At 41.2% G+C, this 12,633-nt stretch overlaps 1 protein-coding gene and 2 pseudogenes across 2 annotated transcripts in view; all 3 read right to left on the bottom strand.

Annotated features, from left to right (window-relative positions):
* Window positions 1–5,743: 5,743 nt before the first annotated feature.
* Window positions 5,744–7,150, bottom strand: LOC112223235 (annotated as a pseudogene).
* A 489-nt stretch (window positions 7,151–7,639) lies between these two features.
* Window positions 7,640–11,113, bottom strand: LOC112223236 (annotated as a pseudogene).
* The window catches only part of LOC112223524 (ras-related protein Rab-26), a 138,300-nt gene continuing 135,603 nt past the window's right edge, over window positions 9,937–12,633 (bottom strand). For both annotated transcript variants that reach the window (XM_024386591.2, XM_024386590.2), the window contains 2 exons: window positions 11,605–11,681; window positions 9,937–11,423 (listed from right to left, as the gene is read on the bottom strand). In XM_024386591.2, the coding sequence (XP_024242359.1) occupies window positions 11,321–11,423; window positions 11,605–11,681 (180 nt within the window). In that variant the 3' untranslated portion in view covers window positions 9,937–11,320. The remainder of the gene's footprint in view (window positions 11,424–11,604; window positions 11,682–12,633) is intronic.

Genomic DNA, 12,633 nt, shown 5'->3' with positions numbered 1-12,633 from the left:
CTCTAGTCATTGGGGTCATAACGCCCTCTAATACAGCTAATGAGCAAGCCAAGAAACAGATGTCCTGCTTGGCCTACACACACACACACACACACACACACACACACACACACACACACACACACACACACACACACACACACACACACACACACACACACCGTCATTGAAAATAAGAATTTGTTCTTAACTGACTTGCCTAGATAAATAAAGGTTAAAAAATATATATCGGATTGAGTTACTGAGTTTGGGTAATTCAAAAGTTCTGTTACTGATTTCAATTTTGGACAGGTACTGTAACGGATTACATTTATAAAGTAACCTACCCAACCCCGAGTATACATAGACACATTGGCCTCTTGAAACTAGGGGGCACTATTTTTTGGGGGGGAAAAATAACGTTCCCAAAGTAAACTGCCTATTTCTCAGGACCAGATGCTAGAATATGCATATAATTGACAGCTTAGGATAGAAAACACTCTAAAGTTTCCAAAACTGTAAAAATATTGTCTGTGAGTATAACAGAACTGATATTGCAGGCGAAAACCTGAGAAAAATCCAATCAGGAAAGTGACCCTTATTTTGAAACCCCTGTCTTTCTATGCATCCCTATTGGCCATTGAAAGGGATATCGACCAGATTCCTTTTTCTACGTATTCCCTAAGGCGTCTACAGCCTTTGGACATAGTTTCGCGCCTTTATGTTGAAGAATGAGCGTAAACGACTACATTGCGTAAGTGGCCAGCTGATGGCTCTCAGAGTGATTCTTGCGTAAAAGACAGGTAGTCATTTTTCCTCTCGCTCCTACTGAAAAGCCAATTGTCCCGGTTGATATATTATCGAATAGATATTTGAAAAACACCCTTGAGGATTGATTATAAAAAAACGTTTTCCATGTTTCTGTCGATATTATGGATATAATTTGGACATTTTTTCGGTGTTGTCGTGACCGCTATTTCCAGTGGATTTCTGAACATAACGTGACAAACAAACAGAGGTATTTTGGGTATAAAAATAATCTTTATGGAACAAAAGTAACATTTGCTGTCTAACTGGGAGTCTCGTCAGTGAAAACATCCGAAGATCATCAAAGGTAAACGGTTAATTTCATTGCTTTTCTGATTTTCGTGACCAAGCTTCCTGCTCCTAGCTGGACATAATGCTATGCTAGGCTATCGATAAACGTACACAAACGCTTGTCTTGCTATTGCTGTAAAGCATCATTTCAAAATCTGAGTCGACAGGGTGATTAACAAAAGGCTAAGCTGTGTTTCGCTATATTTCACTTGTGATTTCATGAATATGAATATTTTCTAGTAAGATTATTTGACCATTGCGCTATGCTAATTAGTGTAGTTGCTGACAATTCTCCCGGATCCGGGATGGGTAGTTCCAAGAATTAAAGCCAGTGGCATGTCATTAGTAAAGATTGAAAAGGGGGCTGAGACAGCTGCCCTGGGTAATTCCTGATTATACCTGAATTTTGTTGGAGAGGAATCCATTAAAGAACACCCTCTGTTTTCTGTTAGATAGGTAACTCTTTATCCACAATATAGCAGGGGGTATAAAGCCATAACACATACCTTTTTCCAGCAACAGACTATGACTGATAATGTCAAAAGCCGCACTGAAGTCTAACAAAATAGCCCTCACAATCTTTCAAGTCTGTTGTCAATTTGTTTACTGTAAAATAGCATTGTATCTGGTCAAACACAATTTTTTCCAAAAGTTTACTAAAGGTTCATTGGTCAGCTTTTTGAGCCAGTAAATGAGCCTTTACTATTCTTAGGTAGGTGAATAACTTTTGCTTCCCTCCAGGCCTGAGGGCACACAATTTCTAGTAGGCTTAAATTGAAGATGTGGCAATTCCGTCCTCTATTATCCTCAGTGGTGACATCATTATAACCCTATGTATAATGCAGAACACCAGAACACCTCTTAACCTTCAAATAAGTGAATGATTACAGTAAGCCTGCATTAGTTAAAGGCCCAGTGCAGTCAAAATGTAATTTCCCTGTATAATTTATATTTCCACACTATGAGGTTCTAATAATACTGTGAAAACCTTTAAGTACTTTTAGGTAATGATAGGCTAGACTTTTAAAGGTAATTTACGACTGAGCTGACGTGCAGAGCGTTTACCATGAATGCGATCCCCGCAAACGTCTGGGAGAATGACGTTAAAAGCTTTCACGGGACTAGAATTCAATCTTAGTGCATCACAGCATGGAACAAGTCAAGAAAACATGCATGACGATTGTGTTCTGGCTTTGGGCTTACACACTGAAGGAAGGACCAATACAAACACAAACAGTAGTCACCTGATTTTAGTGGGCACCTGAATAAAACGCACCAGATGTGCCCTTTGAGTTAGACCCCACACCAACACAAGCACACACACACCACAGGAGGCTGCTGAGGGGAGGACGGCTCATAATAATGGCTGGAATGGAGTAAATGGAATGGTATCAAACACACGGAAACCACATTTGATATGTTCAATACTATTTCATTTAGTCTGGTACACACACACACATAACATTGAGGGATGTCATGGATTACTTGGAGACCATACATCAGGGCTGGTGTGAGAGTGTTGCTACTTAACTACAGTGAAGAGCAGTGAGCAGCTTGGTGAAGGGTGAAGCCGCTCTAGTCATTGGGGTCATAACGCCCTCTAATACAGCTAATGATATGGAGAGCAAGCCAAGCAACAGATGTCCTGCTTGTCCTATACACACACACACATATGCATGCACACACACACACACACACACACACACACACACACACACACACACACACACATACACACAAATATTAGCCAGAACAAAGACAAGCCACAAGGCCACAACATGTACTTCGGCTTCGTTAGAGATATCATGCAGAGACTAACATAAAGCTGGGACAGAAAAATGATCTTTATTTTTTCCATCCTCATGTATCTCTCTAGCTCTGCGTTCCCTCTCTATCTACAGTGTGCACCAAAAGTATTGGGACAGTGCCACATTTGTTGTTGTTTTGGCTCTGTACTCCAGCACTTTGGATTTTAAATGATACTATGAGGTTAAAGTGCAGACTGTCAGCTTTAATTTGAGGGTGTTTTACAGCACTTTTGACACATAGTCCCAGATTTCAGATTATTTTGTGCCCAATGGAAATGAATGGTAAATAATGTTTTGTGTCATTTTGGAGTCCTTTTTATTGTAAATACGAATAAAATATGTTTCAAAAACACTTCTACATTCATGTGGATTCTACAATGATTATGGATAATCCTGAATGAATCATGAATAATGATGAGTGAGAAAGTTACAGATGCACAAATATCATACCACCAAGACATGCAAATCTCTCACCATTACCATAACAGGGGAGGTTAGCATTTTGATATTTGTACTTCTGTAACATTCTCACTCATCATTATTCACGATTCATTCAGGATTATCCGTAATCATGGTAGCATCCACATTAATGTTATTAAAGTGTTTAGAAACATGTTCTGTTCTTATTTACAATAAAATAATACATTATTTACTATTCATTTCCATTGGGCACAAAATAATCTGAAACACAAGCAAAACAAACAGCAAATGCATCCAACAAGTTTGTAGATTCACAAGCTTGATGTAGTCATTGCGTACTATGAATATGGGACCAAATACATTTTACTACCTTAATACACAAAAGTGAATTCGTCCCAAAACTCTCCTAAAACGGGGGGACGATGTCCCAATAGTTTTGGAGCTCACTGTATTTCTCTCAAAACATCAGTGAGAGTGGAAGCCACCCTGTTGTGGTGGAAATGGTTTCCCATGAGAAACTATGGTACAAGCCTGCCCTCAACTGTTCATTTGAGAGACGACACCCAATGCTGGATCAGAGACACACAAGGTCACTAAAGAGAGATGATTTTTGCTCTGTGTTGACATCAAATTAATCATGTTGTAGCTTTAATACAATTGAAAATGACATTGTCTGAGAACCAAAAGCAGAGGTGACAGGGGTAATTAATAATCAGTTAGTATTTATGTATTACACAGTCGTTACCCCGCTGAACTCTGTGCTTCCTTTTTATATTGCAGGAGTACACTTACAGGGCATGAGAGCTAGTCTAAGTCATCTAAGATATAGAACTTTAGCGATCTAACACTCTAGTTTAAGAGTGTTGTTTTGGCTCTGTGCCGACTTCTTGCTTTCGGACAAGCTAAACACCTTCTTTCGTCGCTTTGAGGATAAAACCGTGCCACCGACACGGCCAGCTACCAAGGACTGTGGGCTCTCCTTCTTCGTGGCTGATGTGAGTAAGACATTTTATCGTGTTAACTCTCGCAAGGCTGCCGGCCGAGGCGGCATCCCTAGCCGCGTCCTCAGAGCATGCGCAGACCAGCTGGCTGGAGTGTTTACAGACATATTCAATCTCTCCCTATCCCAGTCTGCTGTCCCCACTTGATGGCCACCATTGTTCCTGTACCCAAGAAAGCAAAGGTAACTGAACTAAATGACTATCAGTAGCACTTACTTCTGTCAACATGAAGTGCTTTGAGAGACTATTCAAGGATCACCTCTACCTTATCGGACACCCTAGTCCCACTTCAATTTGCTTACCGCCCCAATAGATCCACAGACGGTGCAATCGCCATCGCACTGCCCTATCCCATCTGGACAAGAGGAATACGTATGTAAGAATGCAGTTCATTGACTATAGCTCAGCATTCAACACTACCTGTCCTCCAGGACACCTACAGCACGATGTCACAGGAAGGCCAAAAAGATCATCAAGGACAACAACCACCTGAGCCACTGCCTGTTCACACCGCTACCATCCAGAAGGCTAGGTCAGTACAGGTGCATCAACACTGAGACCGAGAGACTGAAAAACAACATCTATCTCAAGGCCACCAGACTGTTAAATACGCCATCACCAGTACCTTAGAGGCTGCTGCCTATATACATAGACTTGAAATCACTGGCCACTTTAATAATGGAACACTAGTCACTTTAATAATGTTTACATATTTTGCATTATTCATCTCATATGTATATACTCTATTGTATTCTGTTCTGCTGTATCTTAGTCTATGCCGCTCTGACATTGCTCGTACAAATATTTATATATTCTTAATTCCATTCCTTCACTTAGATTTGTGTGTATTGTATGTATTATTGTGAAATTGTTAGATATTACTTGTTAGATACTACTGCACTCTAGGAGCTAGAATCACAAGCATTTCACAACACTCGCAATAACATCTGCTAAACACGCGTATGTGACCAATAACATTTGCTTTGATTTGATATGAGTGTATCTCAATAGTCTAAATTGGCTGGCTCTTGGAATCACCACACATACCCGCGTCTTCAGATCCCTGCAGATTAAGGAGAGAAGCTACAGGAAGGTGAGATGCACCGCTGAAGACGCATCATGATGCACTTGTACACTGTCATTCCTATGTCAAAAGGGCAGTTGAAAGTGTTACCAACAAAAAACAATCGCCACTGGAAGCTCATCTCAAAGTATATAGTTAGAGACATTTGAAGCAGACATAATCTACAGAACATAAGATAACAATATGCAACAAATAAGGTAACATACACAATAATGATTTTGAGTAAGGATGAAAACATTCTGAGCTTGGCAGTCATCTTTGTCTCTTTTTGTCTTTTTGTACAGGAGACACAGGATATATTTCATTACAATCCATTCATAAACGTTGATCCTGAGTTTTGAGACGTAACCATGTCAATGGCTGTCTTTTGGCACCAGTGTAGCCCCAAATCGGTCCCAAAATGCTGGGTATTGTTCTAGCTCTTCTGGCCAGTCCAGGTGGGACCTGATCTTCACCAGTCTGGCCAGTCCAGGTGTGTGGACAGCTGGCGAGGAGGGATGGCCTCCAAGAAGACCAGGATGAGGATCTCCCTGTGCTCCACCCGCAGCCGGTTAGTGGCCAGCTTCATCTCTAAAGAGCACCAGTTTCTGAGGAGGTAGTGGATGATGACCAAGGAGACGGTCCGGCAGCTACTGTAGAGACTCTCTGTGATATTGTCCACAATATCCTTCCCCAGCTGTTAGTCTCTGCTGTGTAGACATAAGCGCAGGAAAGGGGGACCTCCTTGTTCCAGCTTGGGCAGGTCCTCCTACACCTCCCAGCGCTTGTCTTTCCCGCTGTAGGGCGTAGTACCGGTACTGTCCCTTGTTCTTCCAAAACACGACCTCCTCCAACCAGCCGTGAGGGATTTGGAACAGAGCCAGACGATAGTGGCCAGCCAGGTGATGTAGCAGAACCACCAGCATGAAGAGCTGGAGGCCCAGAGAGGTGGAGACAAACTAAATAAATCCTGTCTCCACAGGAGGCCCAGAGAGGTGTAGATAAACTAAATGAATCCTGCGTCCACAGAAGGCCCAGAGAGGTGGAGACAAACTAAATAAATCCTGTCTCCACAGGAGGCCCAGAGAGGTGTAGATAAACTAAATGAATCCTGTGTCCACAGAAGGCCCAGAGAGGTGGAGACAAACTAAATGAATCCTGTGTCCACAGAAGGCCCAGAGATGTGTAGATAAACTAAATGAATCCTGTGTCCACAGGAGGCCCAGAGAGGTGTAGATAAACTAAATGAATCCTGTGTCCACAGAAGGCCCAGAGATGTGTAGATAAACTAAATGAATCCTGTGTCCACAGAAGGCCCAGAGAGGTGTAGATAAACTAAATGAATCCTGTGTCCACAGAAGGCCCAGAGATGTGTAGATAAACTAAATGAATCCTGTCTCCACAGGAGGCCCAGAGAGGTGTAGATAAACTAAATTAATCCTGTGTCCACAGAAGGCCCAGAGATGTGTAGATAAACTAAATGAATCCTGTGTCCACAGGAGGCCCAGAGATGTGTAGATAAACTAAATGAATCCTGTGTCCACAGGAGGCCCAGAGAGGTGTAGACAAACTAAATTAATCCTGTGTCCGCATGAGGCCAAGAGAGGTGTAGACAAACTAAATTAATCCTGTGTCCGCAGGAGGCCCAGAGATGTGTAGATAAACTAAATGAATCCTGTGTCCACAGGAGGCCCAGAGAGGTGTAGACAAACTAAATTAATCCTGTGTCCACATGAGGCCCAGAGAAGTGTAGACAAACTAAATGAATCCTGTGTCCGCATGAGGCCCAGAGAAGTGTAGACAAACTAAATGAATCCTGCGTTCACAGAACAATGCATGTGGGCGTATTTGCAATGTAATCCCTCAAAGGTACAGTACCAAAACATGACTGTAACGGCTCTCTTCTATCTCCTCCTCTGACGAAGAGGTAGAACAAGGATCGGACCAAAATGCAGCGTGGTGGTTACTCATGTTCTTTAATGAAAAAATAGCGATACATGAAATAATTAAATAAATACAAAAACAACAAACGAAACATGAAAACCTAATTACAGCCTATCTGGTGACAACTAACACAGAGACAGGAACAATCACCCACAAACACACAGTGAAACCCAGGCTACCTAAATATGGTTCCCAATCAGAGACAACGAGAATCACCTGACTCTGATTGAGAACCTCAGGCAGCCATAGACTATGCTAGACACCCCTACTCAGCCACAATCCCAATACCTACAAAAAAAAACAATACCACAACACAACACAAAATAACCCCATGTCATACCCTGGCCTGACCAAATAATTATATAAACACAAAATACTAAGACCAGGGCGTGACAATGACATTAACTTATTGATTCCGTTTTGCCCAGTTATGAAACCAAGCATTGTAAAATAAGCTATTGTATGAGCAGATACCTTTTCAGGGGCCAAGGGAATTCTTCCATTATCACAAGTTCACTGTTAATAATCAAACGTAATTCTATCTATTACTCTAAGGTCCTTTTCCAAGTAGTCGATCCTGCAGTTGTGAAACATGATCTCAAAACCAGTCTGCTGATTAAGATCTACTCCTGTTAAGTTGCAAATCCCTCAGGTGCACAAGTGTATTCAGACTGGTTAGATTCACAAATAAATCTGAGGGATTCGTTTCTAGCTTGAAGCATTGAAGGAACTTAAAAGTAGCTCCCAGCAAAGACTGACCCACACAGGATCCACTATGTTCAATGACAGCCTCTTGGAAAGGCCTCTCACTGTCCTGAAAAGAGACTGTCCCTTCCGTATGCAGGCCCAAGCCTGGGTTCAGGCCACCATTGCCCCCAATAATGAGAGTCATGGGCCTCATGCCAGGGCTGATGTAGAGCTATGTCAGTCCCCGAGGTATGCTGCCAAATACACACGTCAGATTGAGCTCAATCTTGGATTCTGGAGGGAACTTCTGGTCTCCAACAGGCATATTCTGTTTTGAACTAAGGTGAGCAAAAGATAACGCCTCACTGTTCACCAGTGGATTCACCTCCAGATTGAGGTACTCAAAGCAGCACAGATCAAATACATGTAATTATTGGATTTCAGATATGTGGTTTAAAACCTATAAGGCACAGTATTTCAAATCCAGTTCTTCCAGGTTTTTCATGCCACAGAATTGGCTATGATGTATGCTAAGACTATTATTGTACATCCATGAGAATACCTTTAACCACAAGATAGGACTGTGTTGAGTTTTACAAAGGGGATGTGACTCTTGTACTGTCCAAAGAAACAGACAAACTCTGGAGATTCCTCAAGACATGGATAAAACTCAGATCAATAAATATTTGTCGAACACCTTTGAATAGCAGACATTGACAAGTTGATATGGTCCGTCGTCAATGAAACATAAGAAGTTGAGAGCTGATAGAGTCAACATGCTCCTGACAGAATTCAAATGATTCCACTTGGCTGACACCCGACTGCAGTAGTTGCATCTGCAGTACATCATTTAGAGGTATGCTAAGAGATGAAATGTTTTTAAAACCTTCAAAACACGCCTCTACCTATGGTCTTCACACGACGGGAAGTCAAGACATCTTGAAGACCATAGAAACTTGGGTCATCATGAATAGAACCACTAGAGGTGGTGCAGTTTGGGATCCTCAAAGTGGCAATGTTGCCTGACAGGTGCAGGGAGTTATTAACATACAATAAACCTCTGACAAGCTGTTCATGGCTACCTGTTTCATCCCAGCAAATGCATCTACAGCTACTGCAGAGAACAAACATTGTATTCTTAACCGTTTAAGAGTATGTGAATCTTTGAACAGATTGGAATAAATGGATAAGATCAAAGAGCCAGGAAGACTCTGTCTGAACTTCCGAAAGCGCTCTGCATCTATTCCGACTGTATAGATGCAGATTTGCCTAAGATGAACCTGAAGACACAGCTACAGGAAATGCAGCTCAATGTGACAGCTGAGACAGTAGACAGACTATAATTGTCCCAGTATCAATGTTGACAGGAAACTTCACCTCACACTTGCCCTTCCAACCCCAACACACACACACACACACACACACACATACACATACACACAGGAGGTTTTATTTCAGATTCATCTCAACTTCTTCAAATTCTTATCAGAAAAGAAAAGTCTTTGACTGTGCTTCTGTAAGATATCGCGTGTTTGTGTTCTACCTTGTTATTTTTAGTACTACATTGTTGGGGTTAGAGCTGGCAGGAAAGGCATTTCTCTGTACATGTGCTCGTGACATTTAAACCTGAAACTTGAATGAAAATGTGACTGTTAAAAGATAACTGAGAAAGAAGCAGCAGTTATAGTTTTCCTGGGCATCTGTTTTTTTAAAGGTGAACATCATTTAATTTCAACTCAATACGGTATAAAGAGCCGAATAAATGGACTGCCGTCCTTGCCAACCATTTGAATGTGTCTTTAGCGCTCGCTTGATAATGGAAAGAACGTTCTTAGACTTGACTTGAACTGACCTAATGTGACCAGATGGCGGTGCTGTGGACTCACGCAGGGATTGGACTCAGATCTGAGGAAATCAAGATCATATTATTCACTACTGTGCATCTTAAACTTTATTGTGAGTACTGAAGTTACATAGAAAAAAATGTACTTACTGTGTCTGAGTGGATTATAGAAGTACAGTAGGTACACTCTTTTCTATAATCAAAACATTGAACGATTTGCTGCCCTCTGTACATTATTCAATATTCCAGCAATATTCTTTCATTGAGCATCATAGTACTTCAGTTAAACAGGAACAAAATACAGTATGAAACTCGATATCATTTACATTAGGCAATTACATACATTTCTCTTTATACGTCCAGAATGATGAATCCACTGAATTAAAGTGTTGTAAATCGATACGAAGGTCAGATTTGCGGAGTGCATCTCTTCAAAATACCATGGTTCGGAAAATAATGATATAGTTACAATTGTAGCATTTCTGAAATAAAGTCAAGGTAGGTATACTGAATAACAATACTGTATTCAAATACAGGACAGATGTTTTGCCTCCAGAATATCAATAACATGATGTTGGACACCCTGTACAGAAACACATAAACAACATTTAAACATTTGAACAAACCCTTCCATAGAGTGTTATAGATTTACAAAGATCCATATTGATATTATCTTGCCTCAATGCACATTTTGAATTGTATAAACAGCCCACAGTTTCTTGTTCTGCTACTTGACAATCTCTTGACTTTCTACATCACTTGACACCGTGTTCCATTTGGCCTCAACAGGACAACCATTTATAAGTAATGCAAACTATAAAGCTCTAGATTATACATTTCATTTAAAATATATACACCACATACTTTCTTAGTAATATTGCACAAAAGGACTCCAATGGATCATGAACGATGGATCCAAACGAGGATAGAGCGAAGGGGTACAAATGGGGACCGTTTAGATACATTCACAGCTGCAAGAAAAGGTGGGTCAGGAGAGTTCTGCAGTTGGGTGGGGGACTTGGATGAGTACACAAAATATCACCAGGAAGAGAAATCATCAGAGAATGTGTAAGATGACACAGAGGTACTGTAACATGAAATGCTCCGCCTTCATCTAGTGGGTGAACTTTGACAGGTTGCTGTTTGATGTCTACTTTGGTGGTCTTTACTGAATGAGTTTGATAAGATTAATAGGCTGTGATTCTTACTGTACTGATGCACTGAAACTGTCATCCTTTTATCATACAGTAGGGGGCAGAAGATGACGCATTATGAATTCACTCGTACACCATACACATACATACACAACCACCACTGTTAAAAACATATCACACAAATGCACATGGGGAAAAGGAAACAGCAACACACACTTTATACACCGGTAGACATATACACACACACACACGAGACAGACTCATAGCCAATAGGCCACAGCCACACACACACACACACACACACACAGAGAGAAAGAACAGGTTCATGTGCGGCAGCAACCAGCACTCTTCATCTCCTTGTTGACATAATCTTCAAGCTGAAACGTTGGTTCATCAGGCTCCTTCAGTGACCTGTGCTTCAGCTCTCTGAGAGAGAAGAGAAAAACAAAGGGCAGAGAAGGTAATAAAGAAAGAAGAAAAGGACGGGGAGATTCAATCTCGTTTCAGCATATTTACTGCATAGGTTTATACATATATGACAAAACAAAAAGGCATTGGTTGACATGTCATCTCTAGAGAACACAGCAGTGGTAAACATCCTACTCACCTGGCCACAGCTGTAAATGCCAGCTCCACGTTCAGGCCAGATTTAGCACTGGTCTCCATGAAGGGCACAGCAAACTCCTGCACAGGGTAGAGTGAGAGTCCACCAAGTTTTAGGGTATTAAGTACCTGGTGTGTTTGTGTGTGTTTTGTGTGTATACAATATTTTGTAAAAGCCGATAAATAAAACTGTTGCTGACCCCCCCCCCCAAAAAAATCCCATTGCATGGAAATATCGTTCTATAGGTTAATTTGCATAATTTTCATTACAAGTGCAGCAGGTTGTGAACTCTGCAAACAATGTTTCCACTCTGAGCCTGCCTGCCAGGGTTGGTCCTACAAAGCCAAAGCCCCCTGATGGGTGAGGATAATATACAAGGAATTTCTCAAAGCTGCTAATGAGAACCTTGTATGTGTGTGTGTGTGTGTGTGTGTGTGTGTGTGTGTGTGTGTGTGTCCCACATCTGATGCTATGGGGTAATGATGTTAGGGACACTATAGGATGAATCACAATAATTGTTTGCTAAAATAGTAACTGCTTGCCAAAAATGTACTCTTTGTAATGGCAATCCTGGGTATAGGTAACAATACTTCATATTAACTGCCTACATTATTACACATATTATTTGTGAATTGTGGAAATTAAGATACGCACATTTTTTAAATATGTAAATGTATTTTTTAGAAATATATATGATACAAAACGAGATGAGGGCATTGGAAATGATTATGGCAGTTGATCGGCTTCTGTTCTATGGGTGGCACTGTGTGCTCTTTTCGAAGTATGAGTCCCGGTCTCTCGGGCCCTGGGATCCGGGAGAACGGGGTGGTCTGCCGGTCACTAAAATGACAACCCAATTTGGGATGGTGGGGATGGGTTTAGCGGGTGGAACAGTGCAGAACAATTGGAGGTTTACTTGGAGGCAAAGCAAATATTATGGTATAGACACTCAATCACTATGGTACTTTTTAATATTTACGAACATATAGTACCAGTCAAAAGTTTGGACACACCTGCTGATTCAAGGGTTTT

The sequence above is a fragment of the Oncorhynchus tshawytscha genome, linkage group LG24, assembly GCF_018296145.1.
Source record: "Oncorhynchus tshawytscha isolate Ot180627B linkage group LG24, Otsh_v2.0, whole genome shotgun sequence".
In the NCBI taxonomy this organism is placed as follows: domain Eukaryota; kingdom Metazoa; phylum Chordata; class Actinopteri; order Salmoniformes; family Salmonidae; genus Oncorhynchus; species Oncorhynchus tshawytscha.
Note: the sequence above shows the minus strand (reverse complement) of the source record. Positions and strands in the feature narration are given on the sequence as shown.